Source organism: Mytilus californianus, unplaced genomic scaffold (assembly GCF_021869535.1).
Source record: "Mytilus californianus isolate M0D057914Y unplaced genomic scaffold, xbMytCali1.0.p SCAF_5, whole genome shotgun sequence".
Taxonomy (NCBI): domain Eukaryota; kingdom Metazoa; phylum Mollusca; class Bivalvia; order Mytilida; family Mytilidae; genus Mytilus; species Mytilus californianus.
This window is the reverse complement of record NW_026262701.1, coordinates 25,300,847-25,319,863: the sequence shown is the minus strand read 5'-3', so window position 1 is coordinate 25,319,863 and position 19,017 is coordinate 25,300,847. Positions and strand designations below refer to the sequence as shown.

Below are 19,017 nucleotides of genomic sequence, written 5' to 3'. Positions count from 1 at the left end.
GTGCAGAGTTATGGTCCTTTGACCTAGAAAATTCACTAAAATAATCAGTTTTCAACACTTTTTTTTGGTCATTCTTGAAGATATTGATTTGATAATTGGTATATAGTTTTATCATGACAAGTTACAGTTCAAGATTGCATTTTGTTCCGGTCTGATGATGTTGTGCAGAGTTATGGTCCTTGGACATAGAAAATTCACTCAAATAATCAGTTTTCCGCTCTTTTTTTCGTCATGCTTTAAGATATTGATTTTATATTTGGTGTATTGTTTTATCATGACAAGTTACAGATCAAGTTCGAATTTTGTTTCGGTCTGATGATTTTGTGCAGAGTTATGGTCCTTTGACTTAGAAAATTCACTAAAATAATCAGTTTTCAACACTTTTTTTTGTCATTCTTGAAGACATTGATTTGATAATTGGTATATAGTTTTATCATGCCCAGTTACAGTTCAAGTTTGAATTTTGTTCCAGTCTGATGATGTTGTGCAGAGTTATGGTCCTTGGACTTAGAAAATTCACTCAAATAATCAGTTTCCGTACTTTTTTTTGTCATGCTTGAAGATATTGTTTTGAAAATTGGTATATAGTTTTATCATGACAAGTTACAGATCAAGTTAAAATTTTGTTCTAGTCTGATAATATTGTGCAGAGTTATGGTCCTTTGACTTAGAAAATTCACTAAAATAATTAGTTTTCAACACTTTTTTTAGTCATGCTTTAAGATATTGATTTTATATTTGGTGTATTGTTTTATCATGACAAGTTACAGATCAAGTTCGAATTTTGTTTTGGTCTGATGATTTTGTGCAGAGTTATGGTCCTTTGACTTAGAAAATTCACTAAAATAATCAGTTTTCAACACTTTTTTTTGTCATTCTTGAAGACATTAATTTGATAATTGGTATATAGTTTTATCATGCCAAGTTACAGTTCAAGTTTGAATTTTGTTCCAGTCTGATGATGTTGTGCAGAGTTATGGTCCTTGGACTTAGAAAATTCACTCAAATAATCAGTTTTCCTTACTTTATTTTCGTCATGCTTGAAGATATTGATTTGAAAATTGGTGTATTGTTTTATCATGACAAGTTACAGATCAAGTTCGAATTTTGTTCTGGTCTGATGATTTTGTGCAGAGTTATGGTCCTTTGACCTAGAAAATTCACTAAAATAATCAGTTTTCAACACTTTTTTTTGGTCATTCTTGAAGATATTGATTTGATAATTGGTATATAGTTTTATCATGACAAGTTACAGTTCAAGATTGCATTTTGTTCCGGTCTGATGATGTTGTGCAGAGTTATGGTCCTTGGACATAGAAAATTCACTCAAATAATCAGTTTTCCGCTCTTTTTTTCGTCATGCTTTAAGATATTGATTTTATATTTGGTGTATTGTTTTATCATGACAAGTTACAGATCAAGTTCGAATTTTGTTTCGGTCTGATGATTTTGTGCAGAGTTATGGTCCTTTGACTTAGAAAATTCACTAAAATAATCAGTTTTCAACACTTTTTTTTGTCATTCTTGAAGACATTGATTTGATAATTGGTATATAGTTTTATCATGCCAAGTTACAGTTCAAGTTTGAATTTTGTTCCAGTCTGATGATGTTGTGCAGAGTTATGGTCCTTGGACTTAGAAAATTCACTCAAATAATCAGTTTCCGTACTTTTTTTTGTCATGCTTGAAGATATTGTTTTGAAAATTGGTGTATTGTTTTATCATGACAAGTTACAGATCAAGTTCGAATTTTGTTCTGGTCTGATGATTTTGTGCAGAGTTATGGTCCTTTGACCTAGAAAATTCACTAAAATAATCAGTTTTCAACACTTTTTTTTGGTCATTCTTGAAGATATTGATTTGATAATTGGTATATAGTTTTATCATGACAAGTTACAGTTCAAGATTGCATTTTGTTCCGGTCTGATGATGTTGTGCAGAGTTATGGTCCTTGGACATAGAAAATTCACTCAAATAATCAGTTTTCCGCTCTTTTTTTCGTCATGCTTTAAGATATTGATTTTATATTTGGTGTATTGTTTTATCATGACAAGTTACAGATCAAGTTCGAATTTTGTTTCGGTCTGATGATTTTGTGCAGAGTTATGGTCCTTTGACTTAGAAAATTCACTAAAATAATCAGTTTTCAACACTTTTTTTTGTCATTCTTGAAGACATTGATTTGATAATTGGTATATAGTTTTATCATGCCCAGTTACAGTTCAAGTTTGAATTTTGTTCCAGTCTGATGATGTTGTGCAGAGTTATGGTCCTTGGACTTAGAAAATTCACTCAAATAATCAGTTTCCGTACTTTTTTTTGTCATGCTTGAAGATATTGTTTTGAAAATTGGTATATAGTTTTATCATGACAAGTTACAGATCAAGTTAAAATTTTGTTCTAGTCTGATAATATTGTGCAGAGTTATGGTCCTTTGACTTAGAAAATTCACTAAAATAATTAGTTTTCAACACTTTTTTTAGTCATGCTTTAAGATATTGATTTTATATTTGGTGTATTGTTTTATCATGACAAGTTACAGATCAAGTTCGAATTTTGTTTTGGTCTGATGATTTTGTGCAGAGTTATGGTCCTTTGACTTAGAAAATTCACTAAAATAATCAGTTTTCAACACTTTTTTTTGTCATTCTTGAAGACATTAATTTGATAATTGGTATATAGTTTTATCATGCCAAGTTACAGTTCAAGTTTGAATTTTGTTCCAGTCTGATGATGTTGTGCAGAGTTATGGTCCTTGGACTTAGAAAATTCACTCAAATAATCAGTTTTCCTTACTTTATTTTCGTCATGCTTGAAGATATTGATTTGAAAATTGGTGTATTGTTTTATCATGACAAGTTACAGATCAAGTTCGAATTTTGTTCTGGTCTGATGATTTTGTGCAGAGTTATGGTCCTTTGACCTAGAAAATTCACTAAAATAATCAGTTTTCAACACTTTTTTTTGGTCATTCTTGAAGATATTGATTTGATAATTGGTATATAGTTTTATCATGACAAGTTACAGTTCAAGATTGCATTTTGTTCCGGTCTGATGATGTTGTGCAGAGTTATGGTCCTTGGACATAGAAAATTCACTCAAATAATCAGTTTTCCGCTCTTTTTTTCGTCATGCTTTAAGATATTGATTTTATATTTGGTGTATTGTTTTATCATGACAAGTTACAGATCAAGTTCGAATTTTGTTTCGGTCTGATGATTTTGTGCAGAGTTATGGTCCTTTGACTTAGAAAATTCACTAAAATAATCAGTTTTCAACACTTTTTTTTGTCATTCTTGAAGACATTGATTTGATAATTGGTATATAGTTTTATCATGCCAAGTTACAGTTCAAGTTTGAATTTTGTTCCAGTCTGATGATGTTGTGCAGAGTTATGGTCCTTGGACTTAGAAAATTCACTCAAATAATCAGTTCCATACTTTTTTTTGTCATGTTTGAAGATATTGTTTTGAAAATTGGTATATAGTTTTATCATGACAAGTTACAGATCAAGTTAAAATTTTGTTCCAGTCTGATAATATTGTGCAGAGTTATGGTCCTTTGACTTAGAAAATTCACTAAAATAATTAGTTTTCAACACTTTTTTTCGTCATGCTTTAAGATATTGATTTTATATTTGGTGTATTGTTTTATCATGACAAGTTACAGATCAAGTTCGAATTTTGTTTTGGTCTGATGATTTTGTGCAGAGTTATGGTCCTTTGACTTAGAAAATTCACTAAAATAATCAGTTTTCAACACTTTTTTTTGTCATTCTTGAAGACATTAATTTGATAATTGGTATATAGTTTTATCATGCCAAGTTACAGTTCAAGTTTGAATTTTGTTCCAGTCTGATGATGTTGTGCAGAGTTATGGTCCTTGGACTTAGAAAATTCACTCAAATAATCAGTTTTCCTTACTTTTTTTTCGTCATGCTTGAAGATATTGATTTGAAAATTGGTGTATTGTTTTATCATGACAAGTTACAGATCAAGTTCGAATTTTGTTCTGGTCTGATGATTTTGTGCAGAGTTATGGTCCTTTGACCTAGAAAATTCACTAAAATAATCAGTTTTCAACACTTTTTTTTGGTCATTCTTGAAGATATTGATTTGATAATTGGTATATAGTTTTATCATGACAAGTTACAGTTCAAGATTGCATTTTGTTCCGGTCTGATGATGTTGTGCAGAGTTATGGTCCGTTGACTTAGAAAATTCACTAAAATAATTAGTTTTCAACACTTTTTTTTGTCATTCTTGAAGATATTGATTTGATAATTGGTATATAGTTTCATCATGCCAAGTTACAGTTCAAGTTTGAATTTTGTTCCAGTCTGATGATGTTGTGCAGAGTTATGGTCCTTGGACTTAGAAAATTCACTCAAATAATCAGTTTCCGTACTTTTTTTTGTCATGCTTGAAGATATTGTTTTGAAAATTGGTATATAGTTTTATCATGACAAGTTACAGATCAAGTTAAAATTTTGTTCTAGTCTGATAATATTGTGCAGAGTTATGGTCCTTTGACTTAGAAAATTCACTAAAATAATTAGTTTTCAACACTTTTTTTCGTCATGCTTTAAGATATTGATTTTATATTTGGTGTATTGTTTTATCATGACAAGTTACAGATCAAGTTCGAATTTTGTTTTGGTCTGATGATTTTGTGCAGAGTTATGGTCCTTTGACTTAGAAAATTCACTAAAATAATCAGTTTTCAACACTTTTTTTTGTCATTCTTGAAGACATTAATTTGATAATTGGTATATAGTTTTATCATGACAAGTTACAGTTCAAGTTTGAATTTTGTTCCAGTCTGATGATGTTGTGCAGAGTTATGGTCCTTGGACTTAGAAAATTCACTCAAATAATCAGTTTTCCTTACTTTTTTTTCGTCATGCTTGAAGATATTGATTTGAAAATTGGTGTATTGTTTTATCATGACAAGTTACAGATCAAGTTCGAATTTTGTTCTGGTCTGATGATTTTGTGCAGAGTTATGGTCCTTTGACCTAGAAAATTCACTAAAATAATCAGTTTTCAACACTTTTTTTTGGTCATTCTTGAAGATATTGATTTGATAATTGGTATATAGTTTTATCATGACAAGTTACAGTTCAAGATTGCATTTTGTTCCGGTCTGATGATGTTGTGCAGAGTTATGGTCCTTGGACATAGAAAATTCACTCAAATAATCAGTTTTCCGCTCTTTTTTTCGTCATGCTTTAAGATATTGATTTTATATTTGGTGTATTGTTTTATCATGACAAGTTACAGATCAAGTTCGAATTTTGTTTCGGTCTGATGATTTTGTGCAGAGTTATGGTCCTTTGACTTAGAAAATTCACTAAAATAATCAGTTTTCAACACTTTTTTTTGTCATTCTTGAAGACATTGATTTGATAATTGGTATATAGTTTTATCATGCCCAATTACAGTTCAAGTTTGAATTTTGTTCCAGTCTGATGATGTTGTGCAGAGTTATGGTCCTTGGACTTAGAAAATTCACTCAAATAATCAGTTTCCGTACTTTTTTTTGTCATGCTTGAAGATATTGTTTTGAAAATTGGTATATAGTTTTATCATGACAAGTTACAGATCAAGTTAAAATTTTGTTCTAGTCTGATAATATTGTGCAGAGTTATGGTCCTTTGACTTAGAAAATTCACTAAAATAATTAGTTTTCAACACTTTTTTTAGTCATGCTTTAAGATATTGATTTTATATTTGGTGTATTGTTTTATCATGACAAGTTACAGATCAAGTTCGAATTTTGTTTTGGTCTGATGATTTTGTGCAGAGTTATGGTCCTTTGACTTAGAAAATTCACTAAAATAATCAGTTTTCAACACTTTTTTTTGTCATTCTTGAAGACATTAATTTGATAATTGGTATATAGTTTTATCATGCCAAGTTACAGTTCAAGTTTGAATTTTGTTCCAGTCTGATGATGTTGTGCAGAGTTATGGTCCTTGGACTTAGAAAATTCACTCAAATAATCAGTTTTCCTTACTTTTTTTTCGTCATGCTTGAAGATATTGATTTGAAAATTGGTGTATTGTTTTATCATGACAAGTTACAGATCAAGTTCGAATTTTGTTCTGGTCTGATGATTTTGTGCAGAGTTATGGTCCTTTGACCTAGAAAATTCACTAAAATAATCAGTTTTCAACACTTTTTTTTGGTCATTCTTGAAGATATTGATTTGATAATTGGTATATAGTTTTATCATGACAAGTTACAGTTCAAGATTGCATTTTGTTCCGGTCTGATGATGTTGTGCAGAGTTATGGTCCTTGGACATAGAAAATTCACTCAAATAATCAGTTTTCCGCTCTTTTTTTCGTCATGCTTTAAGATATTGATTTTATATTTGGTGTATTGTTTTATCATGACAAGTTACAGATCAAGTTCGAATTTTGTTTCGGTCTGATGATTTTGTGCAGAGTTATGGTCCTTTGACTTAGAAAATTCACTAAAATAATCAGTTTTCAACACTTTTTTTTGTCATTCTTGAAGACATTGATTTGATAATTGGTATATAGTTTTATCATGCCAAGTTACAGTTCAAGTTTGAATTTTGTTCCAGTCTGAAGATGTTGTGCAGAGTTATGGTCCTTGGACTTAGAAAATTCACTCAAATAATCAGTTTTCCGTACTTTTTTTCGTCATGCATGAAGATATTGATTTGAAAATTAGTGTATAGTTTTATCATGACAAGTTACAGATCAAGATAAAATTTTGTTTTGGTCTGATAATATTGTGCAGAGTTATGGTCCTTGGACTTAGAAAATTCAGTTAAATAATCAGTTTTCAACACTTTTTTGGTCTGCTTTAAGACATTGACTTGATATTTGTTTTATAGTTTACACCATGACAAGTTATAGATCAAGTTAGAATTTTGTTCCAATACACTGAATTTTTAACCGGTAGGGGACTAGGTATTGCCATGCAATACTCACAGAATACTTGTTTCAATAAAAATGACAGGTAAGGTTTTTTTTACTTTACAAACGATCAACTACAGGATGATTTATGTGCTTACAGTTAAAAGAAGAGCTAGAAAAAGAAAAAGTGATGGAGAGACAAATACAAGATTGAAGTGGAAACTGCACATTGTGTCAGAGAATAATTTCCCTACGGCTGCTGGCTTGGCTTCTTCTGCTGCAGGTTATGGGTGCCTAGGTTAGTATATATTCATCACTATACCTTATTAACCTCAGAGTTCTGCTGCAGGTTATGGGTGCTTAGGTTAGTATATATTCATCACTATACCTTATTAACCTCAGAGTTCTGCTGCAGGTTATGGGTGCTTAGGTTAGTATATATTCATCACTATACCTTATTAACCTCAGAGTTCTGCTGCAGGTTATGGGTGCTTAGGTTAGTATATATTCATCACTATACCTTATTAACCTCAGAGTTCTGCTGCAGGTTATGGGTGCTTAGGTTAGTATATATTCATCACTATACCTTATGAACCACAGAGTTCTGCTGCAGGTTATGGGTGCTTAGGTTAGTATATATTCATCAATATACCTTATTAACCACAGAGTTCTGCTGCAGGTTATGGGTGCTTAGGTTAGTATATATGCATCACTATACCTTATTAACCACAGAGTTCGGGATAAAAGTTTAAAATAAAATTTCAATATATTGCATTGTGACTGTGGATGCATCAATTTTACAAAGTTACAGAAAGTAAGTTAAAGGATTTTTACATTTAGTTGATGTGAGATATTTTTGTCTGTTGTTTTAAATCACATTTAACTGTAGATATTTAATGCAACCAATCTGCAGAGACCAAGGGCTATATTTAGGGTTACAAAAATAAATTATATTTGAAAAGCCAGGGCTGACCACACTAGGCCTAGTGAGGATTCCTGATAAGTTAATGTCTAAACTTAATAGGTTTTGGGATTTCACAAGGTGCTTTTATAGAATATTAGCTTTGTTTTACCCAGTATTTTGAGGAGAACAATGATAGGCAACTATATAATTTATTATCTGAAAGGAGCAGTATTTAAAATCAATTTAAATTCGTACATTGTTTGTGCTTTGAATGTAGATAGGAGGTTAAACACTGATTGTTCATTGTCTGAAACCTGAAACATTTGTAGTTGACTGTAAACCTGAGAATGATAAGTCATTTGTTTAGGAGTAGGCATGGGGCAAAGTACAAGAGCAATTTAGTACAGATACACTTAGAAATAAATTATTAATAATAAACAGCTTAATCTATGTTGTGTGTTTGTTTTCATTTCAGTTTATACATTAGCCAAACTACTCAATGTAAAAGGAGAACTATCAGACATTGCAAGGTAATTCATTCTAATGAGTACATAATATATATGATATGTACTTTTGTACCAAATTACTTAAGGCTTGCTTATACCTAATATGTCCATTAATTAGGGAAAAAAACTTTTTTACAGTTTTTGCAGTACCTATGATAGAAGAAGGAGCATTATTTATTTTAATCTGTGCATCCGTCTGTTTTACACATATCAGACGAATGTTTGAGTTTAAGGTAGTTTGTGGTCACATCAACTTGAAACTTGGTATGCATGTTCATTGTGAAGTTAACTGTTTAATATATATGCCAAATTAACCCAGATTTCATGGTTCCATGAACATGCATATTGAAATGTTATAGTATGAGTGGGGCACTTTGACCTAAGGATATATCTTCTTGTTGCCACTTTAAGGCTTTAAACCAAATAAAATAATAAAGGAGAGGCTTTAAATCAATTAAAATGAAAGAGGAGAGAAGAAATTGTTTTAAGTTGATTATGTCACCTGTAAGATACTAGAATGCTAGACCGTATAATCATCACTAGTCTTTTGTGTAAAATTCATTCACTATTTTACCTTAACCAGTTGTTGACATTGACAAGTGACCATACCAACCCAATTAGACATAACAGCAAATCTGAGCTATTGTCATCATTCTATTTTTGGTGTTATCAGTCAAAAACAAACTTTTTAAAAATTATTTCTTCTAAAACACTAGAATTTTTTAAAGCTATAGGCCTCTGCTTTGGGGGAACATATTTTAACCTTGCATATAAAGATTGTTGAACCCTTTGAACCCACATCACTTGTTGAATCAAAGCAACTCTGATCTGAATGAAAAATAATTGCTAATTTAAAAATAAAAAGATGTGGTATGATTACCAATGAGACAACTATCCACCTGAGTCCCAATGACTTAGATTTATGCAAATATAAATCCATTATCTTATCAAATTATTACTGCATTAATAATGCAGCCACAAAGAGCCTTTAGTTGCAAATTCAAGACAGAAATATATATTTCGTTTAAAGTTCATTTTGATTCTTCAATGAAACTGAAAGTAAAACCAGTATTGTTTAAAGTTGACATAACTGTTGTATATCATATGTTATAGACAAGGTTCAGGTAGTGCCTGTAGAAGTATACATGGAGGATTTGTAACCTGGGATAAAGGAACAAATGAGGATGGGTCAGATTCTAAAGCCAGACAGATAGCTCCACATACTCACTGGCCAGAAATGTCTGTGCTCATTTTAGTGGTGAGAAAAAAGTTATTTTGGTTTTTAACAGATTATATGTCAGAATTGTAATACTGAAATGTCAGTTCTAAATCAATGGTAAACTGTAAGTAGTAGGGCAATACAGGTGGATACAGCTCAACTTGACAGTTACTAGATAAAAAATGTTTCCATTCTATCAGGGAAATTTAGAGCTTGACATGATAGGGACACTTGTTTACTGTTCAAAACATTATATTGAATCAATTTAATGTTCTCAACAGTAAACATATTCCATATTTGAATCTATTAAAATGTCTTATTGGTTTGGGTTTTTTTTTTTGGGGGGGGGGGGGGTGTTGCTGTCTCATTGACATGTATCCAATATGCTCAACATACAATTTTTGGCTTATTATACATTTTAAAGTTTAGAAAAGATTGGATCTTGAGACTTAAAAATGACAATTATTTGTGAAAGTTGTGAAAGTCTGGTACAGTACTGGTCAGTTTTTTTTATACTCCCTCTCCAAAAAAGTTGAAAGTGCCTGCTATGGTGTTGATTAGAGTACTTCAGCAGATGTCAATTTGTTTTTAAGGAAAATACAGAAATACAAGGTATAGGAGTGTTTTTTGTTTCTTTAACGGCTAAAATGTCCCAATTAAATAATATTTCATGACTTCACAATAGTTTAGTCATTGAGATTAAACATTATTAATATTATATGTTTAAAGCAAAAACAGACACATATACATCTACCCTGAGATAGGTTGAAGTGACATAGACTCAAAACTAAAAATTAAAAGTAGTTGCCTAAATTATCTCCCTTGCATTTTTTTTCAGGTTAGTGACCAGACAAAACATACCAGTAGTACAGCAGGGATGCAGACCACAGTGGAAACCAGTGAGCTACTAAAACATAGATTGTCTGGACTTCCCAACAAGGAAAATCAAATTACAGAAGCTATAATAAACAAAGATTTTAAAACATTTGCTGAGATAACAATGAAGGTAAAAATATATGTGATCAAATTTTAGATTAATATTTGTTTTGGTGATAAAGTTAGGATCATTGGTTAACTGATTACATGTACAGATGCTTTTTGTCCAGTATTGTTTCCCACTTTATCTTGGACCAGAAGTAGATATGAGACATACATTTTTGTGTTAGTCAGTGCTGCCATCTAGAATGTAGGATCCTATTACAATTTTACATTGTCTCTACTGCCCTCTAGAATGTAAGATCCTATTACAATTTTACATTGTCTCTACTCTAGAATGTAAGATCCTATTACAATTTTACATTGTCTCTACTCTAGAATGTAAGATCCTATTACAATTTTACAATGTCTCTACTGCCCTCTAGAATGTAGGATCCTATTACAATTTTACAGTGTCTCTACTGCCCTCTATAATGTAGGATCCTATTACAATTTTACAGTGTCTCTACTGCCCTCTATAATGTAGGATCCTATTACAATTTTACAGTGTCTCTACTGTCCTCTAGAATGTAGGATCCTATTACAATTTTACAGTGTCTCTACTGCCCTCTAGAATGTAGGATCCTATTACAATTTTACAGTGTCTCTACTGCCCTCTAGAATGTAAGATCCTATTACAATTTTACATTGTCTCTACTCTAGAATGTAAGATCCTATTACAATTTTACATTGTCTCTACTCTAGAATGTGAGATCCTATTACAATTTTACAATGTCTCTACTGCCCTCTATAATGTAGGATCCTATTACAATTTTACAGTGTCTCTACTGTCCTCTAGAATGTAGGATCCTATTACAATTTTACAGTGTCTCTACTGCCCTCTAGAATGTAGGATCCTATTACAATTTTACAGTGTCTCTACTGCCCTCTAGAATGTAGGATCCTATTACAATTTTACAGTGTCTCTACTGCCCTCTAGAATGTAAGATCCTATTACAATTTTACATTGTCTCTACTCTAGAATGTAAGATCCTATTACAATTTTACATTGTCTCTACTCTAGAATGTGAGATCCTATTACAATTTTACAATGTCTCTACTGCCCTCTAGAATGTAGGATCCTATTACAATTTTACATTGTCTCTACTGCCCTCTAGAATGTAAGATCCTATTACAATTTTACATTGTCTCTACTCTAGAATGTAAGATCCTATTACAATTTTACATTGTCTCTACTCTAGAATGTAAGATCCTATTACAATTTTACATTGTCTCTACTCTAGAATGTAAGATCCTATTACAATGTCTCTACTGCCCTCTAGAATGTAGGATCCTATTACAATTTTACAGTGTCTCTACTGCCCTCTATAATGTAGGGTCCTATTACAATTTTACAGTGTCTCTACTGTCCTCTAGAATGTAGGATCCTATTACAATTTTACAGTGTCTCTACTGCCCTCTAGAATGTAGGATCCTATTACAATTTTACAGTGTCTCTACTGCCCTCTAGAATGTAAGATCCTATTACAATTTTACAGTGTCTCTACTGCCGTCTAGAATATAGGATCCTATTACAATTTTACAGTGTCTCTACTGCCCTCTAGAATGTAGGATCCTATTATAATTTTAACCATTTCAAATAGTACCTTAACTGACTAGCACTTATTTGAGTTGTTTGAAAATGAATGCTGCTAAAAATGTGTAATATTTAGAAACTTAGGCATAATATTGCTTTATTAAGTGGCATTATTCTTCCAGGAGAGTAATCAGATGTATGTGAATATCCTCCAATCTCCCAGATTCTGTGACTGTGTTTTAGGGAGAGAAAACAATTCCATACAATGTACATATTCTCCAAATTGACATATTCTCTGATTAAACTCCGTTTGGTGAACCAACGCCTGTGTGAATCATTTCGATAGAGTCCCTGAAGTGGATACCTTGGTATGCGGGGTTGTCAAATTATGCAAATGAATGCACCATTTAAATAATACTCAAAATTGACAACAACACTTCAAATGGTCTGCAATTTTATTTGCTATGGTCTACATGTTTCACCTGCAGGTGAAACATGTAGACCATAGCAAATAAAATTGCAGACCATTTGAAGTGTTGTTGTCAATTTTGAGTATTATATTCTCTGATTGTGTGATTTTCAGGAGAGTAACCAGCTCCATGCAGTGTGTTTAGATACATATCCTCCTATTTCGTACATGACAGATACATCACATCAGATTATTAGATTAGTTCACCAGTATAATAATATCATTGAGGATGTAAAGGTTTGTTTTACAATTTCAGTATTTTGGGGTTTAGAGAGATAGTTCTATACATATCCTCAACATTTTCACTTGGATATAGGATCATCACATCATCATCACATATGCTATTAAAAAGTTTTTTGTTTTTCCTAAAGCATGTTGCATTGAGGATTTGGAGCAGAAATGGACTGTTCTGTGAATAGTCTTCATGTGGCCTGTAGACTCAACTCTTTGATCAAATATCCTTAATTATTAAGGTCATTTAAAGTGAATATCCGAAAAAAAATCAATGTTTTTTCAGATTGGATCAAATTTTAAGATACTGTGTAAGTACTGTAAAATCAGAAATTATTGCGAGGTTTTTATTATTGCGAAAAATGCGACAGAGTTGTAAACGCAATAATTTAAACATATTTTGAAATAATTTCAGTGTTCTCCCCAGGCCCTTAAAGGACCGCGGGCCCGCGATGTATAATTTTTTACCGTGGTGGTATCGTTCTTACCGCGATGTATAATTTTTCTCCGTGGTGCTAAAATTTTCAGTTAAAAAATCGTACATCGGTAAAGTTTTAAACGACTTGTTAAATCTTTAAACCGTGTGGTATAAAATTCCAGGTGAAATTTGACCAGTTCAAACCAGTTCAACACAGATTGTTTACACCACGTGATCGATTTACCTTATGAGGTTAACCTTGTTGATTGGATTTAATCGATGTAATTAACACTTGTAACATGATTCTTTTGTGTTTTAATTAAGAGTTCATAACTTTATGATCACAGTTAACTATTTTATGGCTTCACTCTCCACCCAAGCACTGACCTGTGACAAGTCGGCAAATACACCTTATCGCTAATCCCGCTTGACCCGAGAATCAGTCCCGCTCGAACTTTTGACGTCATACAACAATCACTTTTCCATTGTGGCGTCAGATATTTTCTATTATGACGTCAAAATTTTACGGGAACTTGTGTGATGTCAAGTAATGGCGGACAAATAGCGATAAGGTGTATACTTTGTACACAAACAGTGTCTTGACCCGATAGGTACATTTTTTGTACATCATAATGCTGGCTCATTACGTATAATGGACAACTATACATTCCCAATTCTTATATATTATAGTATTATATGTCTCTGATTAAACCATGGCCAATATAATCTTTAATTATGACATAGTTTTTGTTTGATAGTCGGGTTTTAAAACTGTAGTATCTGTCTGTACATATCACATGACCCAGTTAGTTCACGTAGAATATTCAAGTTTATTTACAATTAATTGCAATCTATTATATTTTATAAATAAAATGCATGACTGTACCTTCAAACTGGATATCTATATCCATAATTAATGAATAACAGAAGTAATCTTGCAAATTTTATCCATAAGCACATGTTAAATCTATTTATATCTACTTCCTGTCATTTAGGCGGGAAAATAGGGAGACTTAGTTGTTGACATTGAATATGGTTACTTATAGATCTATAGACCAAAGATAAATTTATAGATTTAAGAATTCTTTTTAAATGGTTCATGACAAATAAAGATTTAGATTTTAGGGCAGTATTAAGTCTGTATCTATGTTTGATTATCACCAAAGACAAGAAAGGTTAATATTTACATGAAATCTATGGCAAAATGATCTAAAATTTATGAAAAATTTCTTTTTATTAAAATTTAAGATAGAAACTTGGTTCAAATAATAAAACAATATTTGCAATTGTTCTTGTTAATTTTATATCTTCTTTATATGACAGGAATCCTTTCACATACAACAACTTTTTTTCTAAAAACTAGAAAGTTTTTTAAATTGAACATTTTTGTTCTCTTTTGAATGATATTTTATTTTTATTGATTTTGGATTTTATAAAAGATTTAATTACTTTAAATTCAGATGAATATTTTATTATGAATCATAATTTATTTATTTAAAAAAAATATTAAAGTAAACAAACTGTTTTTTTATTTACTTCTTTTTTACCAATAATTTTCTGAATCAATGTCTACATAACACAGTACCACAGTGTTAAAACAAAACAAGAGACATAAAAACTACAGTTACTAGAGCTAAGCGACGCGACGCGACACAACTGATTGCATGAAATATTTCACCAAGAAGTCCACACGCGTTACCCTGGTGCTATCCAAAAATCCTGGGGAGAACACTGAATTTATATGAATTATTAAACAGGATTTTTCTCAAAATCGTAAAAAATAAAATCGCATTTAAGTCTAAAATGACAAGATCGCAATAATAAATGCACGCAATAATTTCTGAACTTACAGTACTTTTATTCGTGGGTATCAATTTTCATGGTTTGAGCAAACACGGGATTTGTTCTTCTCATATATTTTATGATGGTATAATACTAAACCCCTAACAGGAGGGATTGTGCCTGATATTCATATGATGAAGACATAATCTTTCAATCAGTTTAATTGAGGTCTGGAGCTGGCATGTCAGTAACTGCTAGTAGTCTGTTGTTATTTATGTATTATTGTCATTTTGTTTATTTTCTTTTGTTTCCTATTCTGACATTGAACTCAAACTTCTCTTAAACTGAGTTTTACTGTGCGTACTGTTGTACGTTTGTTTTTTCTACATTGCCTAGAGGTATAGGGGGAGGGTTGAGATCTCAAAAAACATGTTTAACCCCGCCGCATTTTTGCGCCTGTCCCAAGTCAGGAGCCTCTGGCCTTTGTTAGTCTTGTATCATTTTTAATTTTAGTTTCTTGTGTATAATTTGGAGTTTAGTATGACATCCATTATCACTGAACTAGTATACATATTTGTTTAGGGGCCAGCTGAAGGACGCCTCTGGGTGCGGGAGTTTTTCACTGCATTGAAGACCCATTGGTGGACTTCGGCTGTTGTCTTCTCTATGGTCGGTTGTTGTCTCTTTGACACATTCCCCATTTCCATTCTCAATTTTATGTTACATGTTTGTGGGTTCATAAATTGGTGGATTTTAGTTTTCTGAAAAAAATCTAGAGTGAAGAATTTGAAGCCATCAGAAACGTAGATTTTTGAAAATAGTCATATGTTTGTTTTATAATGATTTGTGGCCCATTTAAAAATAAGGTGTTCATTTTCACGTACTTGTTCCACTTTCATTACTGACAACATTGTTGAAATTTTTAATAAAATAATTGCTTTCGGAAATAACATGAATTAGCTGATTTGTCTATGCTTACAAATTGTCTCGATTGAAGGAAATTGCAAAGTAAACATTTTAACTGTTGCACACTTGTAATCAGAAGTGACGACACTAATTAACCTGAGATCAAATGATCAACAGATTAAGATCATTAAAGATGTTAATTGGGCCAAAAACATATCACTTAAAGAAATTGGTTACTTTAAAAAATGCTACAAATGTACTTTGAATTGTAGAATTAGTTTTTATGAAGTAAAACACAAGCCCAATATGATATTATAAATTTTATTTCTTATGCGAATTATTAGGAGATAAAATGAACATCACATATCATCATCATCACATATCATCATCACCACATATCATCATCACATATCATCTCCGGAAGTCTGACTTTCATTGATCAAAACAAATTTCTCGTGAGCGTTAAAAGGCTAAAAGTTGTACAGTTTAGGCTTATTAAAAGATTAAATTGGCAAAATTCTGTCTGAAGTTGTATATATAGTTCATAGTGCATTTACTGATATTCGATGTATTCTCTAGATTATATGCCCGTATCCATATTGGGATCTTTCAATGGTTTGATTTGTTATATTTCGTTGGATACTTAAATTCATGAATAAAGCCATCCTTGAAAACCACGAAAATTGGTACCCCATGAATTAAAGTACTTTCACAATATAGATATCTTAAAGGCAGATAAACCTGATTGTGATATGATTGTAAAGTATGTTAGCTTGTTATGTGTTAGTTGTAAATATAGATATAGTAGTATATCTGATAACACATCTTATCAGAGAATCTTAATAGAAAAACAAAGGATATGGGGTATCCATCCATGACACAAAATCAGTACATGCACAGCAAAAAAAAAAGAAAAAAAAACACAAAAAGCAAATGAACAGCGCTTTTATTGCTGTTCTTTATGTCAAAGTAGAAGTGAGGCCTTCATCACGGATAAAAAAAAACTCTCACCTCACTGCAAGTTTAAGACGGCCCATAGCACTGGCTTGAGTGGAATTCTTTGCAAAAATAATTTGGATAGACTTTGTAAGATGTAACACCACCTAATTGGGCCTGGTTAAAAAAGAACATACTGGAAAGTAGTACATATTTAAAACAAAATAGTTCCTACGCAAAAGGGTAAATCTTAAACTATGTAGCATATATTTTAGTAATTAAGGTATCAAATGAATGGTGAAGAACTGGTGATCCTTGTAGAACACACAATTTACTGATAATTTTTAATAAAACAAAAATGTATGAATGAATTCTAAAATTGAGGGTATATATAGCCTGTTTCTCAGATATAAAGTGCCCGGTTTGGTGTATCCAAAATCCCGGTAACCAGTGCAGTACGGTCTGATGTATAAATTCAGGTATATTGGTCCCGCTTCGATAAAATGTTTTGAAGTGAAAAATTAGTTTATTTACTGCAGCAATATTTTTTAGGTATCATACACATTTGATGCTGGCCCTAATGCCTGCTTGTTCATGTTAGATTCTGAAGTATCCAGATTTTATTCATTGGTGAAACACTTTTTTCTGCCTGATAATGGACACAGCACAGTACAGGGTTTACCTATAACTGAACAAACGTTACACACAGTAAGTATGGTTTTGATCAAACATAAACTTCTCAGAAATTAATAACTGTATTTTCAATTGAATACTCGTCCTGAACATGCATGAAATATTTTCCACTGGATGTTAAGCAAACATCAATCAATCATTTGAATACATACCATTGATATTTTACACCATTAAAATTTATACCAGTGATAATACTGCTACTAACCTATTACTTAGAAAATTAAATACATAGTGAGTTACTTACTTAGTATCTTAGAGATGCAGCTTCAGTCTCTATTTAGAAACTTACACTTGGTTCTTAGTATTATAAGATGAGGGCTATTCCTGGAAAATGGGTAAGAGAAAGTTGAACAGCACATTATATAATCACCTTTTGGTTATGGGCCCAACACTTCTCACTGTAATATAGTTTAGGTCCTTACCAGAAATGAACTTGGGTCACAAAATTCATATTCTAGCTACATAACAAAATAGATTATTTTAATCATTTTTGATTTAAGCATCACTGACAAGAAATGTTGATGAAAAGTCAGTATGGTGTACAAAATTATAAGCTTGTTATCTTTGATGAGTTCTTTTTGCTGATCCCAAATCATAAGCCATTGATATATGGTGCATTTTATCTTTCTGTTGTTTAAAACAACTTAATACAATTTTATATTTTATTTTACAGGATGAAATCCAGAAGTTTAAGTTAAGTAAACAGAATGGGTCTGTAAAATATGTCATCCACACCAAACCTGGTCCTGGGCCACAGGTTATAGAGGACCCATCAGAGAGCCTAGTAGATGATATGGGCTGGCCAAAACTGATGTCTGAAAAAACCTGAAATTTCTCATAGGGCCAGCTAAAACAGTTGGTAGTTATGTTATTGGAATAAGATGTTACAGAATGAAGGATGCATGGAGCTGTCAAAAATAAAGACCAACTTATGATTTTTATCTTGCATTGTTGTTTAACAAATGAATGTGGAGGAAATAAAAGAGCAATAAGTTTGTGCAGTGTTAAATATTGTTTTTGCATACATTTCAAATAACCCTATTGTTTTACAAAACAGAGCAAATGAGATAAAATGAATTAATAATGAAATGCATCTAGGACAAAATAAATAATCTATATTAATATGCATTCCCTTTTCATAGTTCTTGCAACCTGATTAAAATCAGAACTTCCACTTTGCCCAATCACCTCGTTGGTCCCGTGGTAGCATGTTGGCCTCGAGTGCAGGAGGTTGTGGGTTTGAACCCAGGCTGGGTCAAACCAAAGACTTTAAAATTAGTGTTTGCTGCTTCTCTGCTAACCATGCAGCATTGAGGAGTAAGAGCAAAGACTGGTCGACTTGGAGTCAGAATAATGTGTCTTGGTAAGGTGACATGTCTTACTGCGGACTGTTACCTTGTGAACAAGCACGTTAAAAATCTGGCTCAGCGTGTTGGTCTAGTACAAAGCAGGGTTAATATTCAAATTACATGTTCTCGTCCTGAATATGCATATTAATTAGCCGCTGGACATTAAGCAGTCATCCATCATCATCATCCACTTTGCCCTA

General features: G+C 31.9%; 1 protein-coding gene across 1 annotated transcript in view; it reads left to right on the top strand.

Annotated features, from left to right (window-relative positions):
- Positions 1 to 18,465, top strand: part of LOC127702254 (diphosphomevalonate decarboxylase-like) — a 30,434-nt gene extending 11,969 nt beyond the window's left edge. The window contains exons 5-11 of the mRNA XM_052206375.1: positions 7,053 to 7,190; positions 8,272 to 8,326; positions 9,416 to 9,560; positions 10,360 to 10,527; positions 12,617 to 12,739; positions 17,328 to 17,483; positions 18,142 to 18,465. Of these exons, the coding sequence (XP_052062335.1) occupies positions 7,053 to 7,190; positions 8,272 to 8,326; positions 9,416 to 9,560; positions 10,360 to 10,527; positions 12,617 to 12,739; positions 17,328 to 17,483; positions 18,142 to 18,297 (941 nt within the window). The 3' untranslated portion in view covers positions 18,298 to 18,465. The remainder of the gene's footprint in view (positions 1 to 7,052; positions 7,191 to 8,271; positions 8,327 to 9,415; positions 9,561 to 10,359; positions 10,528 to 12,616; positions 12,740 to 17,327; positions 17,484 to 18,141) is intronic.
- The last annotated feature ends 552 nt before the right edge of the window (positions 18,466 to 19,017 follow it).